The following is a 26,373-nucleotide window of genomic DNA, read 5'->3' on the forward strand; positions in this document are numbered from 1 at the left end:
CACAGTGACTTAGGCCCCTCCCTACCTCCTCCAAGTTACAATAGCTCAAGCCTTGGGGAAAACAGCCCTTGGGGGGGGGGGTGGGAAGGAGGATTAATTTCAACTGTCCCTTAAATCTTTATACAAAGACCTGGGAAACTTCATGTGACCAGGAAGGGTGGAGGAATAACCAGATGGTTATTGGGACAATACCAGATATGGTAGAGACCTTCAGTGATATCCTAGATTTTGATCCTAATGTAAGGGCCCTTACTGCCCTAGTCCTAGATGTCCTTATACAGTTTATTAACACCTCTATATGATGTGGTTACAGCATATGGTACCCTGTGGGTTAAGGAGAATATTAAAGGTTACTTTTCTAGTACTTTGTGAGGCCCCTTCTGAAAGCGGTTCATTCTGTAACATGAGAGCATCCTAAAGTCCCTTTCCTCCTTATCTTGAAACACCATAAAATTCCTCCTTATCCTGTCCTTCTTATCCTATACCATAAAATTCCTCTTTATCTTGAACCGCCATAAAATTACATCCTCATCCAGAATATCTGTATGATTTTCTGCCAGAATTTTGCTATATAAGCTCAGCTCCCTCAGATACCTGTTGCCTTACTTAGCCTTGTTGATACAGTACAGGTTCTTTGCTTTAGTGTCAGTAAAGCTCCTGCTGGCTAAGAGAATGTCTAAATGAATTCTTTCACACCTGAACATACTCTCCTGCATTCCAACTTCATCACATAGACTGACCATCAAACATCTTGTTCATCCCATGTTTTAAAAGTCAGACCCAAAGAACCTTATGGGAAAGAGCATCATCTCACTCTATTCATCTAACATACTGATAAGCAACATATCTTCTCCCATAATCCCAGGAGTGCCTATAAGTAGGGATAGTCCTATTTGCCCCAATGACTTTTGGACCTGCACCAAACTTCACCAGTTGATCTGCTTAAGCTTTTATGGTGATGTAGTAGGAAAGGACCATAGCTAAATTCTGACATCATCAGGTAGGATTCTCCCCTAAAGACAGTATCTAACTGTACCCACAGCTCTTTGGTTATAATGGGAGTTAATGGTAGGGAGTCTACTAAATCCTTCTATTTCATAAATTTCACTTCATCCCTGGCTGTCCTCCTTTAGGAGACTGACTATAGAGGTAATTTATCTTTATGGGACCAAATATGCAGAACTCATCATTTTATACTTGAAATAACAACAAAGGATAATATCTTTGTGGAGCTTCCCATTGATTCTTCCATTCTTTCTTGATTTTGTTAGAACAAATACTCTGTAAGCTCTCCCAAACAAAGGAACTATGAAACTGACAAAAGCTATCAATTGCCATGATTAGACAATGCCCTCATTAGCCATTGTTCTAAGGATTCTTTAACTTGTTAAAATTTTTCCTGAAACTTCCCAAGTCCCTTCAAGGTAAAAGTGAGTCTATTCTCTTTCCTTCCCATAGAGGAAATCACTCCCCAGGAAGTAACATAAGGGGTGGGGTGGGAGTAGTAATAGGATAAACTGAAGATTTCTTACCCCCTGCTCTAATTCCCATTCATCATCACACCTCCTCTTATTTTCCTTACACCCCCCCCAATTTTATTTATTTATTTTGAGATTTTTTTAAATTTATTTTTATTTATTAACAATCACTTCTGTATGCTTTTGAGTTTAAAATTTTTCTCCCCCTTCCTCCCCCCACCCTCCCCAAGACGGCACACAATCTGATATAGGCTTTACATTTACATCCTATTAAACTTTTCACATTAGTGAAGTTGTAAGTAAAAATTAAAACCAATAGGAGGAACCATCAGAAAGATGAAACAAAACTCAACAGAAGGTAAAAAAAGTGATAGCAATTCGACTTCCATAGTTCTTTCTTTGGATGTGGACAGCATTTTCCATCCGAGGCCTCTGGAGATGTCTTAGATCCTTGTAATGCTGAGAAGGGTTCAGTTTAACAATATTAGTCATCACAACGTGGCTGTTATTGTGTACAAAGTCCTCTTGGTTCTGCTCACTTCACTCAGCATCAGACCATATAAGTCTTTCCAGGTTTTTCTGAAGTCAGCCTGTTCATCATTTCTTATAGCACAATAGTATTCCATTACATTCATATACCACAACTTGCTCAGCCATTCCCCAATTGATGGGCATCCTCTCAATTTCCAATTCTTTGCCACCACAAAAAGAGCTGCTATGAATATTTTTGTACATGTGGGTCCTTTTCCCTTTGGGATATAGCCCTAGAAGTGCTATTGCTGGATCAAAGGGTATGCACATTTTTGTAGCCCTTTGGGCATAGTTCCAAATTGTTCTCCAAAATGGTTGGATCATTTCACAACTCCACCAACAATGTATTAGTGTTCCAGTTTTCCCACATCTTCTCCAACATTTATCATTTTCCTGTTTTGTCATGTTGGCCAATCTGATAGGTGTGATGTGGTACCTCAGAGTTGTTTTGATTTGAATTTCTCTAATCAATAATGATTTAGAGCATTTTTTCATATGACTATAGATGGCTTTAATTTCTTCATCTGAGAACTGTCTGTTCATATCCTTTGACCATTTATCAATTGGGGAATGGCTTGTGTTCTTATAAATTTGTCTTAATTCTCTATATATTTTAGAAATGAGGCCTTTATCAGAGAGACTGGTTGTAAAAATTCTTTCCCAATTTTCTACCTTCCTTCTAATCTTAGTTGCATTGGCTTTGTTTGTGCAAAAACTTTTCAATTTAATGTAATCAAAATTATCCATTTTGTTTTTCGTAATGTTCTCAATCTCCTGTTTGGCCATGAATTCTTCTGTTCTCCATAGATCTGATAGGTAAACTATTCCTTGTTCTCCCAGTTTATATGGTATCAGCCTTTATATCTAAGTCATGAACCCATTTTGACTGTATTTTGGTATATGATGTGAGATTTGGGTCTATGCCTAGTTTCTGCCATACTCTTTTCCAGTTTTCCCAGCAGTTTTTTTCAAAGAGTGGGTTCTTATCCCAGAAGCTGGGGTCTTTGGGTTTATCAATAGTACATGACTACTGTGTCTTGCATATTTAACCTATTCCACTGATCCACCTCCCTATTTCTTAGCCAGTACCAAGCAGTTTTGATGATTGCTGCTTTATAATACAATTTAAGATCTGGAATTGCTAGGCCACCTTCCCCTGCATTTCTTTTCATTAGTTCCTTTGATATTCTGGACCTTTTGTTTTCCAAATGAATCTTGTTATTATTTTTTCTAACTCTATAAAATAATTTTTTGGTAGTTTGATTGGTATGGCACTGAATAAGTAAATTAGCTTAGGTAGGATTGTCATTTTTATTATATTAGCTCGGCCTACCCATGAGCAACTGATGTTTTTCCAATTATTTAGATCTGATTTTATTTGTGTGAAAAGTGTTTTGTAATTGTGTTCATAGAGTTCCTGGGTTTGTTTGGAGGTAGACTCCTAAATATTTTATAATGTCTACAGTAAGTTTAAATGGGATTTCTCTTTCTATCTCTTGCTGTTGGGCTTTGTTGGTAATATATAGAAATGCTGATGATTTATGTGGGTTTATTTTATAGCCTGCAACTTTGCTTTATTATTTCAAGTAGTTTTTTACTTGATTCTCTAGGATTCTCTAAGTATATCATCATGTCATCTGCAAAGAGTGATAGCTTTGTTTCTTCTTTGCCTATTCTAATGCCTTCAATTTCTTTTCTTCTCTTATTGCTAAAGCTAAGGTTTCCAGTACAATATTGAATAACAGTGGTGATAATGGACATCCTTGTTTCACCCCGATCTTATTGGAAATGCTTCTAGCCTGTCCCCATTACATATAATGCTTGCTGAAGGTTTTAGATAATGCTATTTATTATTTTAAGGAAGACTCCATTTATACCTATGCTTTCTAGTGTTTTTAATAGGAATGGGTGTTGTATTTTATCAAAAGCTTTTTCTGCATCTATTGAGATGATCATGTGGTTTCTGTTGGTTTTGTGTTGATATGCTCAATGATGCTGATAGTTTTCCTAATATTGAACCAACCCTGCATTCCTGGTATAAATCCTACCTGGTCATAGTGTATTATTCTTGTGATAAGTTGCTGCAATCTATTTGCTAGTATTTTGTTTAAAATTTTTGCATCTATATTCATTAGAGAAATTGGTCTATAATTTTCTTTCTCTTTGACTCTTCCTGGTTTAGGTATCAACACCATATTTGTATCATAAAAAGAATTTGGTAAGACTCCTTCTTCACCTATTTTCCCAAATAGTCTATATAGTATTGGAATTAATTGTTCTTTAAATGTTTGATAGAATTGCATGTAAATCCATCTGGCCCTGGAGATTTTTTCCTAGGGAGTTCATCAATGGCTTGTTCAATTTCTTTTTCTGAGATGGGGTTATTTAAGTATTTTACTTCCTCTTCGTTAATCTGGGCAATTTATATTTTTGTAAATATGTATCCATTTCACTAAGATTGTCAAATTTGTTGGCATATAGTTGGGCAAAATAATTCCTAATTATTGTTTTAATTTCCTCTTCCTTGGTGGTAGCTTCACCTTTTCATTCTTGATACTAGTAATTTGGTTTTTCTCTTTCTTTTTTTAATTAAATTAACCAAAGGTTTATCTATTTTATTGTTTTTTTCATAAAACCAGCTCTTAGTTTTATTTATTAGTTCAATAGTTTTCTTAATTTCAATTTTATTAATTTTTCCTTTGGTTTTCAATATTTCTAATTTGGTGTTTAGTTGAGGATTTTTAATTTGTTCTTTTTCTAGTTTTTTTAGTTGTATGCCCAATTCATTAATCTCCTTTTTCTATTTTATTTATGTAAGCATTTAGAGATATAAAACTTCCCCTAAGAACTGCTTTCGCTGCATCCCATAAGTTTTGGTATGTTGTCTCATTATTGTCATTCTCTTGAATGAAATTATTGATTGTTTCTATGATTTGTTGTTTGACCCAATCATTTTTTAGGATTAGATTATTTAGTTTCCAATTATTTTTTAGTCTATCTTTCCATGGCCCTTTATTACATATAATTTTTATTGCATCATGATCTGAAAAGGATGCATTTAATATTTCTGCCTTTCTGCATTGGATTGTGAGGTTTTTATGCCCTAGTACATGGTCAGTGTAGAAAAAAGTATATTCCTTTCTATCCCCATTCAGTTTTCTCCAGAGGTCTATCATACCTAACTTTTCTAATGTTCTATTCACCTCCTTAACTTCTTTCTTGTTTATTTTGTGGTTAGACTTATCTAGTGAGAGGGGAGGTTCAGGTCCCCCACTAGTATAGTTTGCTGTCTATTTCTTCCTGTAACTCCCTGAACTTCTCCTCTAAGAATTTGGATGCTATACCATTTGGTGCATATATGTTTAGTAATGATATTACTTCATTGTCTATGGTGCCTTTTAGCAGGATGTAGTTTCCTTCCTTATCTCTTTTGATTAGATCTATTTTTGCTCTTGCTTTGTCTGAGATCAGGATTGCTACCCCTGCTTTTTTACTTCAGCTGAAGCATAATATATTCTGCTCCAGCCTTTTACCTTTACCCTGTATGTGTCACTCTTTTTCAAATGTGTTTCCTGTAAACAACATATTGTAGGATTATGGTTTTTAATCCATTCTGCTACCCACTTCTATTTTATGGGAGAGTTCATCTCATTCATATTAACAGTTATGATTACTATCTGTGTCTTTTTCTCCATCCTTTCCCCCCCTGTTTATACTTTTCTTTCTCCTTTCTCCTTTCCCCCCCTCACTAGTGTTTTGCTTTTGACCACCACCTTCAGTCCCTCCTCCCTTCTATTATCCCTTTGCCATTTCTTCCCCTTTACCCTTACTGCTTGTTCCCTTCCTTCTATTCCCCCCTCCCTTTTCTTTCCCCTTTTCCCTTCTACTGCCTGTAGGGCAAGTTAGATTTCTAAACCTAATTGATTGTGTTATTCTCTTCTTGAGCCAAATCTGATGAGAGTAAGGTTCAAACAATGCTCACCACCCCTCTTCTTTCCCTCTGCTGTAATAGGATTTTGTGTCTTTTCCCATAATGTAATTTACCCTTGTCTGCCTCTTCCTTTCTCAGTAAATTTTTTAAGATCAGACTAGTTGGATCAATTTAACCCACTTTATTAGCTTTTCTTTTTTATCATTACATCAAAGTCAACTAATATCCACCACCTTTATGTATACTCCCCTTAACATGGTGTAATAACAATACAGTTCTCAAGAGTTGCAAGTGTGATCTTCCCTTATAGGTATGTAAACAGTCTGCCTTACTAACAACATATTGTATCTTTCTGTCCCATTTACCTTTTTATGTCTTTCTTGAATCTTGTACTTGAAGATCATATTTTTTGTTGAGCTCTGGTATTTTTATCAGGAAGGTTTGGAAGTCTCCTATTTTGTTGAATATCCATCTCCTCCCTTGAAAAATCATGTTTTTTTTGGGGGGGGGTAATTGGGGTTGAGTGACTTGCCCAGGGTCACACAACTAAAATCATGCTTATTTTTGCTGGGTAGTTGATTCTTGGCTGCAGTCCAAGCTCCTTTGCCTTATAGAATATCATGTTCCGCGCCCTGCAGTCTTTTAATGTGGAAGCTGCAAGGTCCTGTGTACTCCTTACTGTGGTTCCATGATATTTAAATTGTTTCTTACTGGCTGCTTGCAGCACCTTCTCTTTCATCTGGTAATTTTGGAATTTTGCTAGTATATTCCTTGGCATCTTCAATTTGGGATCTCTTTCAGGTGGTGAGCTGTGTATTCTTTCTATGGTTAGAACCTTCTGGTTCTAGGACTTCAGGGCAGTTTTTCTTTATGATTTCCTGAAACATACTGTCCAGGCTTTTTTTTCATCATGACTTACAGGTAGTGCAATAATTTTTAAATTGTCTCTCCTGAATCAGTTTTCCCGGTTGGTTGTTTTACCAATGAGGTATTTTCCGTTTTCATCTATTTTTTCACTTTTTGTTGTTTCTGTTTGACTGATTCTTGCTCTCTCATAGAGTGATTAGCTTCCATTTGTCCAATTCTAGTTTTTAACAGATTGTTTTCTTCTGCTAATTTTTGTACTTCCTTCTTCAATTGGCCAATTGTGTTTTTTAGGGACTTGCTTTCTTCAGTGTACTTTTTTTCCAGTTGGCCAATTGTATTTTTTAAAGACTTTTCTGCCTCTCTCATTTGACTTTTAAAATCCTTCTTGAGCTCTTCTAAGAAGGATTTTTGGTCTTCAGACCAGTTCATATTCCCTTTTGCCGTGGCAGATGCGGGTTTGTTGACAATGTTGTCCTCTTCAGAATTTCTGTCTTGATCTTCACTCTTCTCATAATATGAATCTATGGTATGTTTCTTTTTACTCATGGTGTTTCTTTATTCCCTGGCCTGTAAAGAGATTGAGCTCTCCTGCTGGGAAACAGAGCACTGACCCAAGCTTCTTGTGTTGGGAGCCTAGGTCTTGGTCACTGGCTTTGTGTGCTGGGGCCTCTTATGTCGGCAATTAGAGGCTGTAGAGTTCTGGCAGCTTACCTCATGTTAGGTTGGAATCAGCAAGGTTGGAACTTTCAGGCAATTCTAGGTTGCCTGCTTTTCCTTTCCTTTAGCTTTCTTCTGCTCCTTTTAGATGGGTGGTGCAGGGTGTTTATCTGCCTGGGCCCCCTTGCAGTGCTGCCTCCCTTGTTTCTGCTAATACACTGGGAGATTCCTTTGCAGTAGAGTGCCAAGGCACCTGGTGGTTTTCTGAGCTGGTTTCCACTGATTCCCCCACCCTCACTGAGGCACTCAGAGGTCTAGGTGTTGGTGTTTTCCTCCTGTACCACCTGGGATTCAGGATTTCTTCCTGGTGGACAATTGGAGGTGGCAGGGCTCTGACAGCTCACCTGGTGTTGAGCTGGAATCAGCAAGGCTGGGAAGTTAGGGAGACTTTAGGTTGCTTTCTTCAGCTCCTTTCAGATGAATGCCACAGGGTTCTTATCAGCCTGGGGCCCCTTGTAGTTCTGCCTCCCTTATTTTTACTGAGGCACTGGGAGACCCATTTGCTGGGCTGCTGCACTGTTGCTCCCCATCTTTCTTCTAGTTCGGCTGTTCCAGGTTTTTTTTCTGGGGTGATATTTTCTGTGTTTTCAGAGGTTGATAGGGGAGAGTGAGAGCGACTACCTTTTTACTCTGCCATCTTGGCTCCCAGAAGTGGAAGTCCCACATTACTATCAATTTTAAAGAATTATCTTTAATTTATGGAATAAAACAAGCATTTCCATGACATAGTGCAATAAAAAAAAAGATAATTGCACATGAAACTGCAAATCTACTATGCACAACTTGCTATTTCTTTCAAATAAACAACAAAATTATCATGCAAATTTCTTCTTTTCCACATATATATTCTTCCATATATATATGTACATATAGATGTACACACACATACACACACACACACACACACACACACACACACATACACACACACACTTAATTTGTTCTCCAGAGAAAACTTTAGAGACCATACTTTATCTAGAGTTGGAAGAAAACTTAAGAGTCAGTTCCTCATTTTATAGATTAAAAAGCTGTGACTGAGAGGTTCAGTGATTGGCCCAGGGTCATATAGTTACTGTCTTAGGAGGAATTGGAACCCAGGTCATATTGACTTCATATTAAGCATTCCATCCACTCTTTTATCCTGCCCAACTGCATTAGCAATCCCCTTTTCTCCTGATACTACCAGATCCATTAGCCAGTCCTTTGTTTTCAAGGCATAATTTTTTTTTGAAAGTTAAAAAAGACTTTATTCATACACCAAGAAAGCCTTTGGGCCAATCTAAGATTCAAACCAAGCACTGATTTTATAGACAGGAGCAAGTATCTTCCATATAAAGGTAAAGATATTTTGATTGGATCATGCAATCATGAGGGGGTGGGATTAGTACTGCCTCAGCTTCTCCTTAAATATGTGCTGACTGAACACTATAAAATAGATAAGATATATAAATATATAGATAAAATATAAAATAGCAAAAATAGATCTTATCAAAAGAGATAAGGAAGGAAACTACGTCTTGCTAAAAGGCACCATAGACAATGAAGTAATATCATTACTAAACATATATGCACCAAGTGGTATAGCATCCACATTCTTAGAGGAGAAGTTCAGGGAGTTACAGGAAAAAATAGACAGCAAAACTATACTAGTGGGGGACCTCAACCTCCTCCTCTCTGAACTAAATAAATCTAACCACAAAATAAACAAGAAAGAAGTTAAGGAGGTGAATAGAATATTAGAAAAGTTAGGTATGATAGACCTCTGGAGCAAACTGAATAGGGTTAGAAAGGAATGTACTTTTTTCTAAATTGACCATGTACTAGGGCATAAAAACCTCACAATCCAGTGAAGAAAGGCATAAATATTAAATGCATCCTTTTCAGATCATGATGCAATAAAAATTATATGTGATAAAGGGCCATAGAAAGATAGACTAAAAAATAATTGGAAACTAAATAATCTAAGTCTAAAAAATCATTGGGTCAAATGACAAATCATAGAAACAATCAATAACTTCATTCAAGAGAGAATGACAATAATGAGACAACATACCAAAATTTATGGTGTGCAGTGAAAGCAGTTCTTAGGGGAAGTTTTGTATTTCTAAATGCTTACATGAATAAAATAGAAAAAGAAGAGATCAATGAATTGGGCATACAATTAAAAAAACTAGAAAAAAAGAATAAATTAAAATTCTCAATTAAACAACAAATTTGAAATACTGAAAACCAAAATAGAAATTAAGAAAACTATTGAACTAATAAATGAAACTAAGATCTGGTTTTATGAAAAAGCCAATAAAATAGATAAACCTTTGGTTAATTTACTTTTAATAAAAGAAGAAAACCAAATTACCAGTACCAAAAATGAAAAGAGTGAATCCATCACCAAGGAAGAGGAAATTAAAACAATAATTAGGAACTATTTTGCCCAATTGTATGTCAATAAATTTGACAATCTTAGTGCAGTAGATAAATATTTACAAAAATATAAATTGTCCATATTAACAAGAGAGGAAGTAAAATACTTAAATAACCCCATCTCAGAAAAAGAAATTGAACAAGCCATTGATGAACTCCCTAGGAAAAAATCTCCAGGGCCAGATGGATTTACAAGCAAATTCTATCAAACATTTAAAGAACAATTAATTCCAATACTATATAGACTATTTGGGAAAATAAGTGAAGAAGGATCCTTACCAAATTCTTTTTATGATACAAATATAGTGCTGATACCCACACCAGGAAGGGTCAAAACAGAGAGAAAGAAAATTATAGACCAATTTCCCTAATGAATATAGATGCAAAAAAGATTTTTTTAAGGTTAAGACCAGTTTATTTTTTTTCTATTTTTTGAAAATTTTATTTATTTTTAGTTTTCAACATTCACTTCCACAAGATTTTGAATTCCAAATTTTCACCCCAACTCACCCCTTCCCTCACCACAAGATGGCATGCATTCTGAATATCCCTTCCCCTAGTCTGCCCTCCCTTTTATCTCTCCCTCTCTTCTCTTATCCCCTTTCCCTTCTATTTTCCTGTAGGGCAGGATAGATTTCTGTACCCAATTTCCTGTATTTCTTATTTCCCAGTTGCATGTGAAAACCTTTTTTTTAACATGTGTTTTTAAAACTTTGGATTCCAAATTTTCTCCCTTCCTCCTCTCCACCCACCCTCACTGACAAGCCAAGCAACTCAATATAGGTTATACATGTGCAGTTATGCAAAACACTTCCATAGTAGTCATGTTGTGAAAAACTAACTCTATTTCCCTTAATCCTATTCTGCCCCCCCATTTATTCTGTTCTTTTTTTGACCCTGTCCCTCCTCAGAAGTGTTTGCTTCTGATTACCCCCTTTCCCAATCTGCCCTACTCTCTATCATTTCCCTGCACTCTCTTGTCCCCTTCTCCCCCTGTTTTCCTGTAGGGTAAGACAGATTTCCATACCCAATTGAGTGTGTATGCTATTCCCTCCTTAAGCCACATCCTAGGAGAATAAGATCCACTCATTCCCTCTCACCTTCCCCTGCTTCCTCCCTACTGTAAGAGCCTTTTCTTTTCTGTCTTTTCTTTTTGTGAGATAATTTACCCTGTTCCACCTCTCCCATTTTCCTTCTCCCAGTAAATCCTCTCTCCCCTTAATTTTATTCTCCAGATATGACCCCTTCATCATCAACTCATCTTGTGCCCTCTATCTATCTATATCTATACATACATAAAATTTTTCCCCCCAATTACCTTAATACTGACAAAGGTCTTGTGAGTTATAAATGTCATTTTTCCATGCAAGAATGTAAACAGTCCAACCTTAAAAAGTGTCTTATGATTTCTCTTTCTTGTTGCCTTTTCATGTTCCACTTGAGTCTTGTATTTGAAAGTCAAAATTTCTATTCAGCTCTGGTTTTTTCATCAAGAATGCTTGAAAGTCCTCTGTTTCACTAAATGACCATTTTTTCCCCTGAAGGATTATGCTCAGTTTTGCTGGGTAGGTGATTCTTTGTTGTAATCCTTTCTCCTTTGCCCTTTGGAATATTATATTCCATGCCCTCTGGTCCCTTAATGTAGAAGCTGCTAAATCTAGTGTTATCCTAATGGTGTTTCCACAATACTTGAATTATTTTTTTTTCTGGCTGCTTATAATACTTTCTCCTTGACCTGGGAACTCTGGAATTCATCTACACTATTCCTAGGAATTTTCCTTTGGGGATCTCTTTCAGGAGGAGATAGGTAGATTCTTTCAGTTTCTATTTTGCCCTCTGGTTCAAATATCAGGGCAGTTTTCCTTGATAATTTCTTGAAAGATGATGTCTAGGCTCTTTTTTTGATCATGGCTTTCAGATAGTTCAATAATTTTTAAATTGTCTCTCCTGGGCCTATTTTCCAGGTCTGTTGTTTTTCCAATGAGACATTTCACATTGTTTTCTAATTTTTCATTCTTTTGGATTTGTTTTACAGTGTCATGATTTCTCATGAAGTCACTAGCTTCTAATTGCGCTATTCTAATTTTTAAGGAAGTATTTTCTTCAGTAAGCTTTTGAATTTCCTTTTCCATTTGGCCAATTTTTCTTTTTAGGGCATTCTTCTCCTCATTGGCTTTATGGACCTCTGTTGCCATTTGGGTTAGGCTATTTTTTAAGGTGTTATTTTCTTCAGTATTTTTTGGGGGGGTCTCCTTTAGCAAGGTGTTGACTAGTTTTTCCCGATTTTCTTTCATCACTCTCATTTCTCTTCCCAGTTTTTCCTCTACTTCTTTTGCTTGCTTCTCAAAATCCCTTTTGAGCTCTTCTAAGGCCTGGGACTGATTCATATTTTTCTTGCAGGCTTTGGATGTAGGAGGTTTTACTTTGTTGTCTTCTTCTGGTTGTATGTTTTGATCTTCTTTGTTATCAAAAAAAGATTCCATGGTTTGACACTTCTTGCAAGGTTTGCTCATGATCCCAGCCAATTACTTGAGTTATAAACCTTTATTAAGGTAGAGGTCTGCTTCCAGTATGGAGAATGTACTGTCCCAAGCTTCAAGGGTTTTGTGCAGCTGTTTTCAGAGATACTTCTAGGGACCTGTAAATTTTCAGTTCTTCCAAGGTGGTATGATAAAGGGCGAGGTGTTTACTCCTTTCCTGGCCTGTGCTCTGGTCTATAAGTGACCACAAGCTCTCTTTTCTGTCTTGGAACTGTGAGGATTTTCTCTGCACAGCCACTACAAGCTCCACCCACACCAGTGCTCCTCCTCACCACAGGACCACCATCCAGAACTGTGACCCAGATCCAAGCATGGGCAAAGCAAGAGAATCCTGAACCAGCAGAGGCCTCCCTTCAATCCCCCTCTGATCAGCCACTGGATTCCCCCTCAGTTTGTGGGCCAGAAGCTCAGGAAGCAGCCACTGCCCTGGGGCCATGCTTGTTTGGGGAATGGGACTGAGACCTAGCTTCTCTTTCACCACAGAAAAAGATTTTTCCCACTGACCTTCTAAGTTGTCTTTGCCCTTCATGGGTTGAGAGGTCTGGAGTCTGCCACAGTTGCCTGCAATTCAGTTCTCTGAGGTCTGCTCCAGGTTTGCTAGGGCCTGTGTGCCCACACCAAACTGTGCTCCTCTCCTGCCTAGTGCAATATACCTTTCTGATCAACCATCCAGGTTTTCTTGGACTGGAAATTTGTTTCACTTTGTCTTTTTGTGGGTTCTGCTGCTTTAAAATGTATTTAGAGCTGTTTTTTTATAGGTATTTGGAGGTGTTTGGGGGAGAACTCAAGCAAGTCACTGCTTTTGTTCTGCCATCTTGGCTTTGCCCCCCCAGATGCAAAAATTTTAAATAAAATAATAGCAAATAGATTACAGCAACTTATCACAAGAATAATACACTATAACGAGGTAGGATTTATATCAGGAATGCAGGGCTTATTCAATATTAGGAAAACTATCAGCATAATTGATTATAACCACACCAAAACTAACAGAAACCACATGATCATCTCAATAGATGCAGAAAAAGCTTTTGACAAAATACAACACCCATTCATATAAAAAATACTAGAGAGCATAGGAATAAATGGAGTCTTCCTTAAAATAATAACAGCATCTACTTAAAACCTTCAGCAAGCATTATATGTGATGGGGATAAGCTAGAAGCATTTCCAGTAAGACCAGGGGTGAAACAAAGATGTCCATTATCACCACTGTTGTTCAATATGGTACTGGAAATATTAGTTTTAGCAATAAGAGAAGAAAATGAAATTGAAGATATTAGAATAGGCAGAGAAGAAACTAAGCTATCACTCTTTGCAGATGATATGATGATATACTTAGAGGATCCTGGAGAATCAAGTAAAAAACTACTTGAAATAATAAACAATTTTAGCCAAGTTGCAGGCTATAAAATAAACCCACATAAATAATCAGCATTTCTATACATTACCAACAAAGCCCAACAGCAAGAGATAGAAAGAGAACTTCCATTTAAAGTTGCTGTAGACATTATAAAATATTTAGGAGTCTACCTCCCAAAACAAACCCAGGAACTCTATGAACACAATTACAAAACACTTTTCACAAAAATAAAGCCAGATCTAAATAATTGGAAAAACATCAATTGCTCATGGGTAGGCTGAGCTAATATAATAAAAATGACAATTCTGCCTAAGCTAATTTACTTATTCAGTGCCATACCAGTCAAACTACCAAAATATTATTTTATAGAGTTAGAAAAAATAATAACAAGATTCATTTGGAAGAACAAAAGGTCCAGAATATCAAGGAAACTAATGAAAAGACATGCAGGGGAAGGTGGCCTAGCTGTTCCAGATCTTAAATTATATTATAAAGCAGCAATCATCAAAACTGCTTGGTACTGGTAAGAAACAGAGTGGTGGATCAGTGGAATTAGTTAGGTGTGCAAGACACAATAGTAAATGACTACAGTAATCTACTATTTGATAAACTCAAAGACCCCAACTTCTGGTATAAAAACTCACTATTTGACAAAAACTGCTGGGAAAAAGTGGAAAAGAATATGGCAGAAGCTAGGCATAGACCAAATTCTCATACCATATACCAAAATAAAGTCAAAATGGGTCCATGCTTTAAATATAAAGGCTGATACTATAACTAAACTGGGAGAGCAAGGAATAGTTTACCTGGCAGATTTATGGAGAATGGAAGAATTCATGACCAAACAGGAGATAGACATCATTATGAAATGCAAAATGTATAATTTTGATTACATTAAATTGAAAAGATTTTGCACAAACAAAGCCAATGCAAGCAAGATTAGGAAGGAAGCAGAAAACTAGGAAAGAATTTTTACAACCAGTGTCTCTGATAAGGGCCTCATTTCTAAAATATATAGAGATCTAAGTCAAATTTATAAGAAAACGAGTCATTCCCCAGTGATAAATGGTCAAAGGATATGAATAGGCAGTTCTCAGATGAAGAAATTAAAGTCATCTGTAGTCATATGAAAAAATGCTCTAAATCACTACTGATTAGGAAAATGCAAATCAAAACAACTCCGAGGTACCACATCACACGTATCAGATTGGCCAACATGACAAAGCAGGAAAATGATAAATGTTGAAGAAGATGTGGGAAAATTGAAACATTAATGCATTGTTGGTGGAGTTGTGAAATGATCCAACCATTTTGGAAAGCAATTTGGAACTATGCCTAAAGGACTATAAAAATGTGCATACCCTTTGACCCAGCAATAGCACTTTTAGGACTGTATCCCAAAGAGATTATTAAAATGGGAAAAGGATCCATATGTCCAAAAATATTTACAGCAGCTCTTTATGTTGTGGCAAAGAATTGGACATTTAGGGAATGCCCATCAATTGGGGAGTGGCTGAACAAGTTGTGGTATATGAATGTAATGGAATACTATTGTGCTATAAGAAATGATAAGCAAGTAGACTTCAGAAAAACCTGGAAAAACTTTTATGGACTGATGCTGAGTGAAGTGAGAAGTGCCAGGAGAATGCTGTACATAGTAACTACCACATTGTGTGATGACTAATTTGATAGACTTAGCTCTTCGCAGCAATGCAAGGATCTAAGACATCTCCAAAAGTCTCATGATGGAAAATGCTATCCACATGCAAACAAAGAATTATGGAGTTTGAATGCAGATTGAAGCATACTATTTGTTCTTTTTTTTTTCTTCTGTTTTGTTTTGTTTCCTCTTTCTTGTGGTTTCTTCTATTGCTGCTAATTCTTCCTTAGAACATGACTAATGTGAAAATTTAAAAGAAACAAAAACCAAAGACATTCAAAAAAATGCACAGAAAGGAATAGAAGGAATTTCAGAAGGCATCACAGACAAACAATAGTTTTGAAAGTAATATGTAGAATTTATAATGTACTTTTTATAAGAACAAGTAATATGAAATAGAGATTTATAGTTTTATAAAGATTCTTTTTTTTGTGTGTGTTCAGATGAATGTAAAGAAATGTTCTTTTTTGGAGTTTCAGTTCAGAATAAAAAAAATATATGTATAAACCAGGGGCAGGGCTGCAGGTTCCCCATCCCTGATGTAAACTAACCAAAAAGAAAAAACTTTAAATAAGATTTTGACAGATAAAATTTTACTCTCCATAATCATAGCATTGGGCCACTGTAGGTGGTAAGTCAAGGAAGCATTTTCTACAAGGGAGTAGGTACTCTTGTAAAACCTCTGACTTCTGGGTCTGCTGTGGGCCTTTAATGTAGCTTGTGGTAAGGAAGCCACTCAAAGGACTTTCCCTTCCCACTTCTTCCTTAAAGGTCCAGACCAGCCTATATAAAACAGGTGCTGATGCTTCAACAATGTGGGAGGAAGATAAAGAATAACAAGAATAGCAGAATAACAAGTCATAGAGCTAAGAGAAGAATCAGAAAGGGTCAGTGTAATGAAAGCTAGGGGACAAAAGCATATAAAAATTGAATCAATATGAAATTATCCAATTTGAAATGCTTCAAAGGTGTCAAATAGGAAGTCTGAGTAAAAGCCACTGAATGTGATGATAAGATCATTGTTGAGCAGTTTCAGTATAGTGCTAAGGGAAGAAGCCAGAGTCAGTGTTCTACTTAGTATATTAAATGCTGGTAATTAAAATATTTAGCTAATTTTTCAATTAATTCAGTGTCTAATTCAGTACTGTTTGGGTACTAATGTTGTCTATTTAGATAGTAAAGTAAGAATTTTAAAAACCAATTGATATAATGACATTTTATTATTCAATGCTGTTGAGCAAATTAGAGGAGCAAAGAAAGAAATACTTTTCACAACTACAGATAGAAGAGTTCCAGACCAAAGGAAGGCTCACAAGAGATAAAATGGAGAATTTTAATTACATAAAATTGACATATTTTTGCACAAATAATATAATGCAGTTAAAATGAAATGAAGATAGCTGACTAGGAAAAAATTTTTACATTAAATATATCTGTCAAATATCTGATATCCAAGCTATAAAGGGGATTACAAATGTATAAGAAAAAAAGAGCCATTTCTCAATAGATATCAAATGGTCATATGCAATGAACAGGCAGCTCTCAAAAGAAGAAACACAAGCTTTTAACAACCATGTGAAAAATACAAACCACTAATCATATGAGAAAAAATTCAAATCACTAATAAGAGAAATGCAAATTAAAGCAGTTCTGACTTTCCATTCAATTTGTTTAGTCATTTTCATCTACTTCTCTTACTTGATTTTCAAAATCCTTTTTGAGCTCTTCCATGGCTTGAGACCAATTCCTATTTTTCTTGGAGGCTTTGGAGCTTTGACTTTGTTTTCTGCTTCTGAGTGTATGTTTTGATCTTCCTTGTCACCATAGCAAGTTTCTATAGTCAGAGTTTTTTTCCATTGTTTGCTCATTTTCCCAGCCTATTACTTGACTTTTTAACTCTTTGTTAAGGTAAGGCTCTGCTTCCAGTGTGGAGGGTGAACTGTTTTAAGCTTCAGGGGTTTTGTGCAGCTGTTTTCAGAGATACTTCTAGGAACCTGTGGGTTTTCAGTTCTTCCAAGGTGGTATGATCTAAGGAGAGGTGTGTTTACTTTTTTCCTGGCCTGTGCTTTGGTCTGTGAGTGACCACAAGCACTCTTTGCCCTGGAACTATGAGGAGAGTCCTGCTCCAATGTGGCTGAAAGCTCTGGTATGCTAGTGCTCCTCCTTTCCCTAGGACTGCCACCCAGAAATGTGACTTGGATCTGAGTATGGGCAAAGCAACAGAGTACTGCCTCAGTGCTAGCCAAAAGACCCCTGTAATCTCCTTCTGACCAGTTGTTCAATCCTCTTACCATCTGTGGGCTGAGAGCTCCAGAAGCAGTCACTTCCAGTACCACTACCACTGCTGATTCTGTCACTTCCAAGGCCTGCTCCTGGTTTGCTGAGGCCAGGGCTATGTTGTGGCCAGGGCAGAACTGTGCTTCTCTCTCACCCAGCTCTGGCAGACATTTCCTACTGACCTTCTAAATTGTCTTTAGTGTTTGTGGGCTAAGGAGTCTTGGAAACTACCACTGCTGCCAGTGATTCAGTTCCCTGAGGCCTGCTCTGGGTTTTCTGGGACCTGGTCTGTGCTGGTGCAGCCTGGACTCTCATTCTGGAGCAACAGATTTTTCTTGCTGACCTTCCAAGTTGTCTTGGGCTACAAATTTGTTTCACTCTATCTTTTTGTGGGTTCTGCTGCTCTAGAATTTGTTTAGAGTTGTTTTTAAAAGTTATTGGGAGGGTTTGGGGGAAGAGCTCAGGTGAGTTCCTGCCTTTACTCCACCATCTTAGCTCCACCCCCTCCTCTGTTTTAGTCATTTTTAGTCATATCTGAGTCTTCATGATCCATTTTGGAGTTTTCTTGGCAGAGATACTATAGTGATTTGCCATTTCCTTCTCCAGCTCATTTTACAAATGAGGAAACTGAGGCAAACAGGGTTAGGTGACTTGTCCAGGGTAACACAGCTAGTAAGTTTCTGAAGCTAGATTTGCGTTCGAGAGGGTGAATCTTCCTGACTCCAGGCCTGGCACTCGATGCACTATGGTGCCACTTAGCTGCCCTGTTCCATTTAATATCCACCTGATTAACTAAGATAATAACAAAAAAGAAGGTTATAATTACTTAATAGAATTGACAGAGATAGGCACCCCAATACATTATTGGTGGAGTTATGAAGTGAAATTTCCTTGGAATCAATTTGGCAATATACCCCTAAAAGTCTCTAAATTGTATATATATTCTCTGACCTAGCAGATACCGCTTCTAACCTTATTCTCCCAAAGAGATCAAAGAAAGAGGAAGAGGAGCTTTATGTACAAAAACAGTTAAAACAGCACTCTTTATTGTGTCAAAAAAATTGAGAACAAAGTAGGTGACCATGAATCAGGGAATGGCTGAACAAATTATGTTATATGAATTGCACATAAGAAAAAACAAAAGAAATAGATTCAGAAAAACCTGGGAGGATTCGTATGAACTGATGCAAAGGAAAGTGAGCAAAACCAGGCTAATAATTTATACAATAACTACAACATTGTAAATAAAAACAACTATGAAAACTTGAAGAACAATGATCAACACAATGATGTCATAACTCCAGAAGACTTCCAATGAATCATTCTTCTTACCTCATGGCAGATAGGTGATGGACAACAAGAGTGGAATAAGGCATGGCTAATGTGTGGTATTTTTTTTTTTTGCTTGGCTAGATTCATTTGTAACCCAAGTCCCAAAGTCCATCGGTCTGGGAAGCTATCATCATTGCTCGAAATTGATGCCTTCGACCTGCCTGAGGGGCAAGGTGAAGTTGGTGAGAGCAGCAGAGAGGAAACCTCTCTTCATGTCTATTCAGAGTTGTTCCAGGCCTTGCAATCACTAGGCTTTTCTGGCTGCCAGCTTTAAGAAAGACGATGAAAGATACCAATCATTCTTCAAATTGCAGAAGGAAAAGGCTCTGAGAAGAAGCAGATATGAGAGGAACTAGCAGTCTCCATCATGTCCCTGTCCCTAGTTTGCTACACTAAAGACTTCTGGGAACTTCCCCTTGGGTGAGATCTAGGACAATCTCTCTTGATTAAGCTGAGTTTCCTTACTCCCCATGGGAGAGCTCCTTTACTGTGTATTGCCTGGTATATATTTTCACATGCATACTTTTTCTGATTTCTGCTCTTTTGTTATTCAACTTAGATACATGGGTTTATTGTGGAACTGGGAAGGGAGTCAAGCCTTGAATATAAAGCTTCAAATCCTGCTTTCTTCAATTAATAAAGCATTGATCAGAAGTTAGATTGAACCTGAAAATCACATCTAGACAAATAATATTTAAGGGAGCAGAGAGACGTAATTCTAGCCCAGTATACCCTTTCTTTGAAGAGAACAAAATGGTCAGCCTCTGGCACCAACTTCCTACTTCTCAACCTGGAATTAAAATTTTTCTTCAACAAGGGTAGGGGGAGAAGAGGCTAGAGATGTTTCTTCTGTCTCTCTCTTAGCCACACAATGACATTTCCATAATACATATGGAAGGATAGCCCTCATTACATTTTTTTTATGGGAAAGGTTTTATTTGGGAAGGAGGAGAGCAGGGTAGTGAATGATATTATAAAAGAGAGTCAATGAGTAATTAAAAATGTAGGGAAGAAAGTAGAAGGAAGGTCAGAAGTGGACATAGACTAATAGGCTAGAGTTGGGACTGGCATGTTAAAATCAAAATATACCTTTAAGAAGCAAGCTGTATATAGTGGAGAGTCACAGTTCCATATACCATTCACTCTTTTTTGTTGTTCATGTTTTATTGATGTTTGTTAATCTCATAATAATAAGAAGGAGATACAAACTCATACACACACACACACACACACACTTAAACGTGCTAGTGTGACACTAGATGGCAGTAGCTCATCTCAAAACATCTCAAAACTTTTTTTGTATGGTTTCAAAAATCTGAAAAATGTGCATTCTCTTCTGGATGTTGAACTAAAATTATAGGAGAGTGGGAAGGCCCTCCAGAAATAGTCCAGTCTATCCACATGCTTCCAGTAGGAAGGCACCCAAAACAGCTCAAGCAGTAAGGTTTTTAACCCTTTCCAAAGAGTGCTAGGGAAAATGATCCTACAGTTTCTAATTGCCATACAGGGAGCCAGAAAAACTGGAATCTGAGGGCAGCTATGCCACTTAGTGGCTGTGTCACCTCTTTTGGGTCACTTTATCTTTCTGGGACTCAGATGTTCTCATCAGTCAAATGACAGTTATTTCTGAGGTCCTTTTTATGTCATTTAATATTCTCCTTGTTATGAAGTGCTTCTTAGGGTCTAAATCAATCCTTTTTATGGTGTGATGAAGTAAGGAAGAACCAAGGGTTTGGAAATGGAAGACCTGAGCTTGAATCCTAGCTCTGGGATTTCTTGGCTGTGTCATTTAAAAAAAAATAAATCCCTTAATCATGGCAAGCCTCATTTTTTTGTCTGTAAGATGTGAATAATGATACTTGCACTACATGCTTCACAAGATTATTGTGAGGGCATGCTTTATGAATAATATAACATTGCATATTAATTATCATTATTACTATAGCTTAAACCTCTTTCTCTTTTTCAAATAGAGCCTTGTACAAATCAGTTTAACAAACAACCATTATGACAAGTTTTACCTCAAACTTCACTTCTTAAGGGAAAAAAAATCCTAGTTCTTTTAACTTTGCTTTGTTTATTTTCCAACCCTTTAACTAACTACACTGCTCTCTTCTGGACTCTCTCCACGGCCATCTTCAGTAGGGGAGCCCCAAAATCTTGCCATCCTCACTGGCACAGAACACCAATGATATATCAAGACACTTACAGCTATAAAGTAACACCTCAGAACATGATAGGAATGCTCTTTAGAGAAGCATGTATCATAGCAGATGTGCAGTGATTTTTAGATTATGCATTTCTGCAATGAGTCTCTCCAAGAAGGACTAGTAGTCAGAAACCTTGGGTTCCAACTTTATAATAAAACCAGATCAGGTACTTATTTCTAAGCTACAGCATTCCGAAAGTAACTCTAATTATATTTGTTATGTCAAGCTATATGACAAAATTTTTAAAAATAACTCTCTAAAAAGATCAAGAATGATAAGAATTACTTGATGAGTATAAAACTGATGGAGGATGTATCAGTGTTATAAAATGCATAATAGATGTTTCCATTGAAAATATAACAGCGCTTGCTACTTCATACTTGTTCATCACAAATTCAATAATATACGTGAAAAATGTTTTAAAACAAGCCACACTTAGAAGCTTTTGTGTAGTGTACTTCATTTAACAATGCAATAACAAAATCCCCCCTCCCCCATTTTATGGAGAACTCACACAGGGCAAGCATTCACATGATGGTCAGAAAAAGTGATACAAAGACACTCTCAAGGTCTCTCTTAACAACTTTGGTATTGATTATGTGACACAGGAGACACTGGCACAGGACCGTGCAGGATGGCATGCCCTCATCAGAGAAGGTGAGCAAAGCAGAACTGAAACAGCTCAAAGGCAACATAGGATGCACAAATTTAGAGAATTCACTCCAAAGGTTCACATGGACTATTTGTGCCCGACCTATGGTAGAACATTCTGAGCTTGTATTGGTCTAATCAGTCACAGTTGGACTCACTGAAACTTGACTCTAGCACAGTGATGTCATTTTGGTCCTCTTTGGGAATGAAGGGCAACCACCAACCAACAACTTTTCACTCCATTTAGAACTCATGTTGTTCTCTAAAATAGTACTTCGATGTGCACAAAAACTGCTTTTTGTTAGAACTCTCTCCACCACGTGGTGTGACTTTTTGAAGAGGTAGATAGTGTAATAATAATGATTGTGTAACACACTTCCCAAAGTCCATTGGTTGGGACTCTCTCCTCATTGGTGGACCTCAGTTCTCTGTGCCTTCCTAAGGGGTTGGGTGGATTCAACAACAGTGGGAGAGAGGAAAAGGTTGGTGTCTTCAAGCTTTTGAGTCTCTTTGTACTTTTTAGCCTTCTTCAGGCTCTGTAATTATTTCTGGAGTTCAGCTTTGAGAGAGAAGATGGACAATGCCAACTCTACTTCAGGGAGAATATGCCTCTGAGAGGAAGCCAACATCACAAGAGCTGACAATCTCCGTCATGTCCCTGTCCTCAGTGTGTGACACTAGAGATTTGGGGGGATTTCCCTTGGGGTGAAATCTGGGAATCTTTCTCTTAGTTGAGGTGAGTTACCTTTATCCCAATAGGAGAACTTCTTCACTCTAGATTATCTGGTAGATATCCTCCTGTGTACACTTTGTTTGGTTTCTGTTTTATTGTCAACTTTGATAAATGGATTTCTTTGCTACTTGCTACGTATGTTCATTATGGAACTGGCATTTGGTGGGAAAGGAGCCAAGCCTTAGATACAGAGCCTGGGATCTTCCTTCCTTCCAATAAAAACCAGAAATCAAAAGTTAGATTGAATCTGATCACACCCTCTAGCCTAATAATATTTAAGGGAACAGATAGGCATGTTCTAGCCTGGTACCGCCTCTCTCTCTGAGGAGAGCAGAGTGGCCAAGCTTCTCACCCCAATCTCCTTCTTCTCCTCCTGGAAGGAATTAAAATATCCCTTAGAGAAAAGTCAGGGGAGAAGAAGCTAGAGATGTCTGTTCTGTCTCCCTTCAAGCCATATCATAACAACTCCATGCTACACATTGTGGGGGGGGGGGGCAACCCTGGTGCAAATTAACAAATGAGTATGGAGACCAGAGTAAATGTTTAATTGTATACAGGAAACAGTTATGGGTGTGTATTCAGGGGTTGGGGAAGGGTGGGTCAATGAATGACAGGTCTCTCCAAAAAGTTATCGCTTTCTCGGTTTCAGTTTTGAGAATTCTATAATACTACCAATTAACCTAGGTAATTCATAGAACATTTTACATATGTGGGAATGGGGGTTGGGCATTGGCTAATGGGCCCAGTCATTATGAACATGTGTAGTGTACTTTGCTGATACAATCCCCATTTGAATTCTGCTTTTGCAGACATTCTGTAACTGGTTCTGGTCTGCTGAAGAGAATTTTTTTTATTGGTTACATAGCTGGAATTGGGCTACATTAAAAAGGCTTTAGAAAATCAGGGCCTAAATTTTCCTTTGCTTTGTCTCTTTCTTTATATCTTCTTTTTGGTTGAGAGCTACAAGGATGTGAAGGGAAAAGCTTTGGAATTTCCCCATCTAAGGCCAACCTGTTCCTCATCATTATAAAGCTCTAATTTTACCGCTTTGAGTTTATTCTTCCTGTTTTAGGTGGAGGAGATTGTAGATGCATTCCAAGGATAGAAGAGAGCCAGAAAGAATGCCTGGAGCCAAAAAATGGAGTGCTTTGTTCATGGAATAGCCAAGAGGCAAGTGTCACTATATTAAAGAGTATATAGTAGGGTGTAAGAATATGCAAATTGGGAAGGGTTTGAACACTAAATAGAGGATTTTGTATTTGATCCTGGAGGTAATAGGGAGTCTGAAGTTTACTGAGCAGGGAGGGCTACATGGTTTGACTGATGCTTTAGGAAACTCACTTTGGCAGCTAAATGGAGGATGGATTGAAGTGGGGAGAGACTTGAGGTCAGTTAACCTACCAGCAAGCTATTGCAATAGTCCAGGTATGAGGTGTCAAGGGGCTGAACCACAGTAGTGGCAGCGTCAGAAGAGAGAAGGGGATATATTCAAGCGACGTTACAAAGGTAAAATTGACAGGCCTTGGTGACAGCTTGGATATGGGGGGTGAGATATAGTGAGGACTCCAGGATGACTCAGGTTGTGAGCCTGAAGGACTGGGAGGATGGTGTTGTCCTCTATAATAATAAGGAAGGTTTGGGGGAAAGATAAAAATTCTGTTTTGGACATGTTGAATCCAATGATTCTCCTTTGCCTTTGGGATAAAATACAGACTCTTCTGTTTAACTTTCCAGGCTGATGACACATTATTTCCCTGGTCATGAAGAGTTGGACACAACCAAATGACTGAACCACACTCTGTACCACAGTGTACTTTACACTGTAAAGATGGGGTCATGATCCATAGTTTAAGAAGTGCTGGGGGTATCCAAATTGATCTGTTTGTTTTGTTGATCCACACACACAACAGTAAATCTCTTGTCACCGTGTTTTTGTACAGGCTCACCCCATGCCTGGAATATTTTCCTTTCTGACCTCTGCCTCTTAGATCCCATAGTGACCATCAAGGCTCAAGGGCTGCCTCCTTCAAGAGACCTTTCCTGATTCCTCCAGTTAATCTCCTCCTTCTCCCAATCACTCTGCATTTATTATATACATATATATTACATATATGTATATACATATGATATTAACTTATCTGTGAATCCTCCACTCTCCCTTCACCCCCCTCCTACCTACACCCCCAGTTGAATGCAAGCTCATTAAAAACAGAGACTGTCTCACTTTTTTCTTTCTTTCCCCAGCACCTAGTGCCTGGCTTATAACATAAAAAATGCTTAATAAATGTTTGTGTTTGGTTCATCACATGCATTGTGTTGGTACAACATACCCACACATTAGTGAATGAAAAGTAGTATAAACTAATTTCAAGAAGGATAATTGACTAGGGTGATCACGAAAAGCCTCAGGCAGGAGGTGGCATCAGATCTGTGCTTTTAAGGAAGTTAATGATTATCCTAAGTGGAGATAAAGAGAGGAGGAGGGAGTGTGTTAAAAACATGAGGGACCATCCATGCAAATGCATGGAGTGTCCTGTAGGGAGAAGATGGAAAGAGGACCATATGAAATGGAACTGGGAAGTTAAGTAAGAGGGTTTTATAGCCAAGTTGAGGATTTTGTATTTTATCTTAGAGGTAATGGGAATATTTTTGACCAGAGGAATGGCATGCTCAAAATGGAGGGTAGACTGAAGAGACAGAAATTGAAAGCAGGAGATCACTCAGAGGTGATGAGGATCTGAACTAGGGTAGAGGTTGTAGTAATTTGCTTTTAGATGTATGTGAACTTGGTATTGTGGGATTTTGTTTTTTTGTTTTTTGGGGGGGTTTTTTGTAAGATACTGCTTTAATTCCTGTCTGTTCATAGATTCTCTGGATTAGATCTTCTCTGAGGTCTAGAAATTAATTTTTGTCTCAATTCCATGAATGCTGGAAAAAGGCACTCTTTTATGTTTTTCTCATGAACTTCTCTCCAAATATTTCTCCCCTAATCCTAGCAAATCTTCCCTTGCAAAATTGGAGGAAGGGGCAGGGAAACAGTTCAGTAAAACCAACAGACATGCCACTCCTGTCTGAAAACATATACAGCATTTCACATCCATAGTCACTCACCTCTCCAAAGGAAAAGGGGAGGTGGGTTTTCTCATCTCTTCTACTGGGTACTGTTAGTGCCAGTTCAATTTTGACTTCCATAATGCTTTCTAAAATATCCAGTTTATTGTTTCTGTGTTCCTTTTCATTGTGTATATAAAGATGTTATTTAGGATTTTTAAAATAGTAAATGCTATCCTTTTGAACAAATTAATATTGATTACTAGAAATATATATATTATATATTACATATATACATTACACACATATATATTTGTTACACACATACTTACCAGTAGTTATATTGATAAATTGATGTCTTTTTATCCCCAATATTAGAAACCTCCTGAAGTTTTCCTTTCCTAGAATCTAGGTGAACATTTATATACACCAAAGTCAAGGGAAAGATATAGCTCCTTAAGGAAATGGTCTTTTTTCTGTTCATCAAGGAACATACCTCAAAACTATTCCGCTTCGCAGTGGTCAAGAAAACAGAATATCCTAAGGAGTTCTCTGTAGGTTTTGCCTAATACCCCTAAACTGCTGAAAATAATCTCTCTCTCTCTCTCTGT

The 26,373-nt window shown here is 37.4% G+C and overlaps 1 protein-coding gene across 1 annotated transcript in view; it reads left to right on the top strand.

Moving 5' to 3' along the window:
* PARP11 (poly(ADP-ribose) polymerase family member 11) overlaps positions 1-20,959 on the top strand; it is a 68,318-nt gene extending 47,359 nt beyond the window's left edge. The window contains exon 8 of the mRNA XM_078155922.1: positions 19,199-20,959. Coding sequence (XP_078012048.1) covers positions 19,199-19,368 — 170 coding nt within the window. The 3' untranslated portion in view covers positions 19,369-20,959. The remainder of the gene's footprint in view (positions 1-19,198) is intronic.
* Positions 20,960-26,373: the final 5,414 nt, after the last annotated feature.

Source organism: Phascolarctos cinereus, unplaced genomic scaffold (genome assembly GCF_003287225.1).
Source record: "Phascolarctos cinereus isolate Bilbo 61053 unplaced genomic scaffold, phaCin_HiC Scaffold_1;HRSCAF=81, whole genome shotgun sequence".
Classification (NCBI taxonomy): Eukaryota; Metazoa; Chordata; class Mammalia; order Diprotodontia; family Phascolarctidae; genus Phascolarctos; species Phascolarctos cinereus.